Here is a 7,385-nt window from a genome sequence, read left to right on the forward strand (position 1 = left end):
TGTCAATAAGAATGGTCCTAGTGTAGATACAGGTTAACATTCCTGTCAATAGGAATGGTACTGGTGTAGATACAGGTTAACCTTCCTGTCAATAGGAATGGTCCTGGTGTAGATACAGGTTAACACTGCCTTCCTGTCAATACGGGGTCTTTTCCCGTCTGTTTTCCTCTCTCTCGCTCTCCTTTCTTAATATCTCAAATTAAAAAGCTTTTCCCCCACCTTCTGTATCAGTACTTTTGATCCGCTCCCTTTTTAACTGAAATGTAAGATCTGATTGTTCTCTCTCTCTCCCATTCTTCTCTTCTTCTCTCTGTTCTATCATGCCGCCCCCCGTATCTAAGAGGCCCGGCAGAGTTTGAGAGAAACGGGAGGTTGGAGGGCTCTAGGTGAGATGGGATACTTAAGTAATCAGTGTGTTTTCTTCCACCTCCATCTCATATGGAATCATGTGGTAACCCAAAAAGTGTTAAACAAATCAAAATATATTTTATATTTGAGATTCTTCAAATAGCCACCCTTTGCCTTGATGACAGATTTGCACACTCTTGGCATTCTCTCAACTAGCTTGATGAGGTAGTCACCTGGAATGCATTTCAATTAACAGGTGTGCCTTGTTAAAAGTTAATTTGTGGAATTGCTTTCCTTCTTAATGCGTTTGAGCCAATCAGTTGTATTGTGACAAGGTAGCCCCCCCTACCTATGCAGAAGATAGCCCTATTTGGTAAAAGACCAAGTCCATATTATGGCAAGAACAGCTCAAATAAGCAAAGAGAAACGACAGGCTGTGTCAGGGCTATTTTACCAAGAAGGAGAGTGATGGAGTGCTGCATCAGATGACCTGGCCTCCACAATCCCCCAACCTCAACCAAATTGAGATGGTTTGGGATGAGTCGGACGGCAGAGTGAAGGAAAAGCAGCCAACAAGTGCTCAGCATATGTGGGAACTCCTTCAAGACTGTTGGAAAAGCATTCCAGGTGAAGCTGGTTGAGAGAATGCTAAGAGTGTGCAAAGCTGTCATCAAGGCAAAGGGAAATATATTTTGATTTGTTTAACACTTTTTTGGTTACTACACGATTCCATATGTGTTATTTCATAGTTTTGATGTCTTCACTACAATGTAGAAAATAGTAAAAATATAGAAAAACCCTTGAATGAGTAGGTGTTCTAAAACTTTTGACCGGTAGTGTACTTCCATAGGACAATTATTAGACTCTCTCACCTGCAGTGTGGATAGGAGTCCAGCAGAGGACAACTCTGACTCTCCCTACATTTTTGACTCCTTTTTCTCACTGACATCTAGTGATGAAACTCGGTAATGGCAACAGATTGTAATTTTAGTCCATGGCATTACCTTGCCCATGTAGTGCTGCTCTGGTAGCTCTTTCCCGTGTGTTGTAATTGTTTTGAGTAGTTGCGAATGTAATTATGGTCTGCCTTGCCTGCATGCAGAACTGAAGTCTGCATTGTCTTGTGCCTGTCACTAGATGTAATGTGAAATTGCATTGTTTTGTGTTTCCGCTGCATGACTGCCTGTTGAAAGAACACGTGTGCCCCTGCATGGAAGTGGGGTGTAAATGCACCACTGATGTTAAAATAACTTGAGAATCTGTCAGCACTGACTCCTTGTGTTGTCTCTACGATGTTGTACCCTGTAAGATCTTCATGGGCAGACGCAATGAAATGTCTGAACAGGGTGACCCAGTACACAGGGAGACCCAGTACACAGGGTGACCCAGTACACAGGGTGACCCAGTACACAGGGAGACCCAGTACACAGGGTGACCCAGTACACAGGGTGACCCAGTACACAGGGAGACCCAGTACACAGGGTGACCCAGTACACAGGGAGACCCAGTACACAGGGTGACCCAGTACACAGGGTGACCCAGTACACAGGGTGACCCAGTACACAGGGAGACCCAGTACACAGGGTGACCCAGTACACAGGGTGACCCAGTACACAGGGAGACCCAGTACACAGGGTGACCCAGTACACAGGGTGACCCAGTACACAGGGAGACCCAGTACACAGGGTGACCCAGTACACAGGGAGACCCAGTACACAGGGTGACCCAGTACACAGGGTGACCCAGTACACAGGGAGACCCAGTACACAGGGTGACCCAGTACACACATTTGGTCATGTTACATATTCAGTCACACTGATGCGTTCATGTCAAACTCACTGAAGTAGATGCAATGACAGTGACTCACTCCTCTAACTACTCACACTTACTCTCCATCCCCCACTCACCCTCCATCCCCCATCCACACTCACCCTCCATCCTCCACTCACCCTCCATCCCCCACCCCATCCACACTCACCCTCCCCCACCCACCCACTTCTCACCCTCCATCCCACAAACACTCACCTTCCATCCCCCACTCACACTCCATCTCACACTCACCCTCCATCTCACACTCACCCTCCATCCCCCACTCACACTCACCCTCCATACCCACCCACCCTTCATCTCACACTCACCCTTCATCCCCCACCACACTCACCCTCCATCCCCCATTCACACTCACCCTCTATCCTCACTCACCCTCCATACCCCACCCAATCCCACCCTCCATCCCCCACCTTCCACTCACCCTCCACCCCCCACCCACCCACACTCACCCTCCATACCCCACCCAATCCCACCCTCCATCCCCCACCTTCCACTCACCCTCCATCCCCCACACACACCTACCCACCCACACTCCCCCCTCCATCCCCCACTCCCCCTCCATCCCCCCCACCCTACACTCACCCTCAATCCCCCACCCTACACTCACCCTCCATCCCCACCCACACTTACCCTCCATCCCCCACTCACCCTCTATTCCACACTCACCCTCACCCCCCACCCACCAACCCACACTCACCCTCCATCTCACACTCACCCTCCATCTCACACTCACCCTCCATCTCACACTCACCCTCCATTCCCCACCCACACTCCCCCTCCATCTCCCATTACCACATCTCTAACTAACTCTCATCTTCTCTTCTCTCCCCCCCCACCTCCCGGTAGTCGCAACATGTCAGGTGATCAGAAGGAGGACCAGCAGCAGCTCCAGCAGAATCCTCAGCCCCCTCACGGCCAAAACCCCAAGGACACCAAGCCGCGCTCCCTCCGCTTCACCTGGAGCATGAAGACCACATCGTCCATGGAGCCCCACGACATGATGCGCGAGATCCGCAAGGTGCTGGACGCCAACAACTGCGACTATGAGCAGCGCGAGCGGTTCCTGCTGCTGTGCGTGCACGGCGACGGCCACGCCGAGAGCCTGGTCCAGTGGGAGATGGAGGTGTGCAAGCTGCCGCGCCTCTCGCTCAACGGCGTGCGCTTCAAGCGGATCTCGGGCACGTCCATCGCCTTCAAGAACATAGCGTCCAAAATTGCCAACGAACTGAAGTTGTAGGTCCTCCTAGAGATATGAGGGGGGGAAAAGTGTTGACCACGCAGGTAAAATATTGCGGTTCGAAGTTGACTAAAGCAACGTAACGCGGGGAAAGAAAGCGTTTTGAAATGGACTTGAGTCACGTCAAATCTGAATGAGCTGTACAGTCGTTATAAAAAAAACGTAAGTAGCAGATCCACAACGGATTTCCTCCAAGACACTTACAAAGTATGTATTGAAAACGATGTATAGCTTTAGGCAATAATTTCCTGTGTCTTTGGATCATTATTATTATTATTATTATTATATTGATGATGTAACAGGTGGTCTTGAGCTGTCGGGAACGTTGGTCTGACATTTTGTTTGGGTCTTGTTTTATTGCTGAATGCACTATTACATTATCGCCTTTGTGGCTCTGGAAAATGCCTCCCAAATGGGAGTTTAAACTCATACAAGGGAGGGAGAGAAGTGGAGGACGAAAACAAAAACTGACCCCCTCCCCCTGTTACAAAGTACCCAGAATTCCTCTTGCTAGGAGAATATAGCTGCCAGATATGACTAGTTGCTAATTGCACAACAAGTGACTGTATTATCGTTATCATTGTCAAACTGATTTTGATTTCTCCCCTTACTTTACCAGCCTCTACACACACACACACACACACACAGGCACACACATACACACACACACACACACACACACACACACACACACACACACACACACACACACACAGGCACACACACTTTCATTCTATGATTTGAAGCCGTTGTTCATCAGTGTTCCTCCATGTGGTTACAGTATAAATGCAATGTATGGACTCAGCTGGTCAAGTCTCTGCTGTATGGGGTCACCCACCCCAGAGAGCAGGGTCTGGAAGAGGTCAGCGCCGTGACGACGCACTTCGGCAGACCCCTGCTTCAAAACGGGGGAATGTTGCAAAGAATCATGGGACTTTGATTAATTCGCTACAAAAAAAGTATTCACAGAGAAATAGGGAAGATTTTCCTTCGTGGCGTATATGAATATTTAGTGATTTTTCCTTTGAAGTTGTTAATGATTTTTTAACGGTTCTCTTCTCGGATGTTACTGAAATGGCCCCCGCTATCTGGTCCCGCCCACCCGGGCCCACGGGCCAAGTCAGATGCGGTCGGCCATTCCTGGGACACAAAAGTTCAAAGTTCAACCATGGCTGTTTTCAGGCCTCCAGTATTCACTCCCATCCTCATATAAACGTTTGGCACTATTTTTATTTTTCTGGAATGTAAATAATGTACCTCAGTTTGGCAACAGCTATATGTTGAAATACTTCCTCTTTTCTGTTTTGTTTTTGTCCGAGCTGTGACACGGGAGCTGTGGAATTAATGTTAACTCATTCGTCACTGGGTAAGGTTAACCAGTGTCTCCATTAAATCTCCTTAAAAATGACCAGCCTCTGTATCTGCCTGAGTTTATTTCAACTTCAAGGGTTGTGGGTTCGGTTCCCGCATGGGACACCTAACGTGAATGCGTGTTGACTTTACAAGTCACTTTCTAAATAAAACCGTCTGAAGTGACCATATTCTCTCTTGCAAAATAGATGTTATGACAATAAAACTAACATGTGTATATACAATTGAAGTCAGAAGTTTACATAAACTTAGGTTGGAGTCATTAAAACTCGTTTTTCAACCACTCCACACATTTCTTGTTAACAAACTATAGTTTTGGCAAGTCGGTTAGGACATCTACTTTGTGCATGACACAAGTAATTTTTCCAACAATTGTTTACAGACAGATTATTTCACTTATAATTCACTGTATCACAATTCCAGTGGGTCAGAAGTTTACATACACTAAGTTGACTGTGCCTTTAAACAGCTTGTAAAATTCCAGAAAATGATGTCATGGCTTTAGAAGCTTCTGATAGGCTAATTTACATAATTTGAGTCAATTGGAGGTGTACCTGTGGATGTATTTCAAGGCCTACCTTCAAACTCAGTGCCTCTTTGCTTGACATCATGGGAAAATCAAAAGAAATCAGCCAAGACCTCAGAAAAAACATTGTAGACCTCCACAAGTATGGTTCATCCTTGGGAGCAATTTCCAAACGCCTGAAGGTACCACGTTCATCTGTACAAACAATAGTACGCAAGTATAAACACCATGGGACCACACAGCCGTCATACCACTCAGGAAGGAGACACATTCTGTCTCCTAGAGATGAACGTACTTTGGTGCGAAAAGTGCAAATCAATCCCAGAACAACAGCAAAGGACCTTGTGAAGATGCTGGAGGAAACAGGTACAAAAGTATATATATCCACAGTAAAACAAGTCTTATATCGACATAACCTGAAAGGCCACTCAGCAAGAAAGAAGCCACTGCTCCAAAACCGCCATAAAAAAGCCAGACTACGGTTTGCAACTGCACATGTGGACAAAGATCGTACTTTTTGGAGAAATGTCCTCTGGTCTGATGAAAGGAAAATAGAACTGTTTGGCCATAATGACCATCGTTATGTTTGGAGGAAAAAGGGGAACGCTTGCGAGCAGAAGAACACCATCCCAACCGTGAAGCACGAGGGTGGCAGCATCATGCTGTGGGGGTGCTTTGCTGCAGGAGGGACTGGTGCACTTCACAAAATAGATGGCATCATGAGGAAGGAAAATTATGTGGATATATTGAAGCAACATCTCAAGACATCAGTCAGGAAGTTAAAGCTTGGTCGCAAATGGGTCTTCCAAATGGACAGTGACCCCAAGCATACTTCCAAAGTTGTGGCAAAATGGCTTAAGGACAACATAGTCAAGGTATTGGAGTGGCCATCACAAAGCCCTGACCTCAATCCTATAGAAAATGTGTGGGCAGAACTGAAAAAGCGTGTGTGAGCAAGGAGGCCTACAAACCTGACTCAGTTACAGCAGCTCTGCCAGGAGGAATGGGCCAAAATTCACCCAACTTATTTTGGGAAGCTTGTGGAAGGCTACCCGAAACGTTTGACCCAAGTTAAACAATTTAAAGGCAATGCTACCAAATACTAATTGAGTGTATGTAAACTTCTGACCCACTGGGAATGTGATGAAAGAAATAAAAGCTGAAATAAATCATTCTCTCTACAATTATTCTGACATTTCACATTCTTAAAATAAAGTGGTGATCCTAACTGACCTAAGAGAGTGAATTTTTACTAGGATTAAATGTCAGGAATTGTGAAAAACTGAGTTTAAATGTATTTGGCTAAGGTGTATGTAAACTTCCGACTTCAACTGTATACAGTATATCCATATATGTCTCTATTGCAGAAAGTACCTTCATTGTTACAATACTAGACATCACTGACACGGAAAAGGCATTCAAGCTATATGAGACTCGAAATAGAATGCCTACTGCTCTCAGCTTTCAATGATCTGGATAATCATGTCTCAATCTACTGCACTGTATAGATATATACAAAAACGCAACATGCAACAATTTAAACGATTTTACTGAGTTACAGTTCATATAAGGAAATCAGTCAATTGACATACATTCATTAAGCCCTAATCTATGGATTTCACATGACTGGGCAGGGGTGTAGCCATGGGTGGGCTTGGGAGGGCATCGGCCCACCCACTTGAGAGCCAGGCTCACTCACTGGGGAGCCAGGCTCAGCCAATCAGAATAAGTTTTTCCCCCAAAAAGGGCTTTATTACAGACATAAATACTCCTCAGTTTCATCAGCTGTCCGGGTGACTGGTCTCAGACGATCTCGCAGGTGAAGAAGCCGGATGTGGAGGTCCCTGGGCTGGCATGGTTACACGTGGTCTGCGGTTGTGAGGCCGGTTGGGCATACTGCCAAATTCTCTAAAACGACGTTGGAGGCAGCATATGGTAGAGAAATGAACATTTAATTATCTGGCAACAGCTCTGGTGGACATTCCTGCAGTCAGCATGCCAATTGCACGCTCCCTCAGAATTTGAGATATCTGTGGCATTGTGTTGTGTGACAAAACTGCACATTTTAGAGTG

The 7,385-nt window shown here is 46.1% G+C and overlaps 1 protein-coding gene across 14 annotated transcripts in view; it reads left to right on the forward strand.

Annotated features, from left to right (window-relative positions):
* The window catches only part of LOC121552405 (MAP/microtubule affinity-regulating kinase 3), a 103,296-nt gene extending 98,473 nt beyond the window's left edge, over nucleotides 1-4,823 (forward strand). For 8 of the 14 annotated variants that reach the window (XM_041865308.2, XM_041865311.2, XM_041865310.2 and 5 more), the window contains 2 exons: nucleotides 342-386; nucleotides 3,025-4,823. In XM_041865308.2, the coding sequence (XP_041721242.1) occupies nucleotides 342-386; nucleotides 3,025-3,415 (436 nt within the window). In that variant the 3' untranslated portion in view covers nucleotides 3,416-4,823. The remainder of the gene's footprint in view (nucleotides 1-341; nucleotides 387-3,024) is intronic. The other 6 variants (XM_041865312.2, XM_041865313.2, XM_041865318.2 and 3 more) reach the window with 2 other exon arrangements.
* The last annotated feature ends 2,562 nt before the right edge of the window (nucleotides 4,824-7,385 follow it).

The sequence above is a fragment of the Coregonus clupeaformis genome, chromosome 36, assembly GCF_020615455.1.
Source record: "Coregonus clupeaformis isolate EN_2021a chromosome 36, ASM2061545v1, whole genome shotgun sequence".
Lineage (NCBI taxonomy): Eukaryota > Metazoa > Chordata > Actinopteri > Salmoniformes > Salmonidae > Coregonus > Coregonus clupeaformis.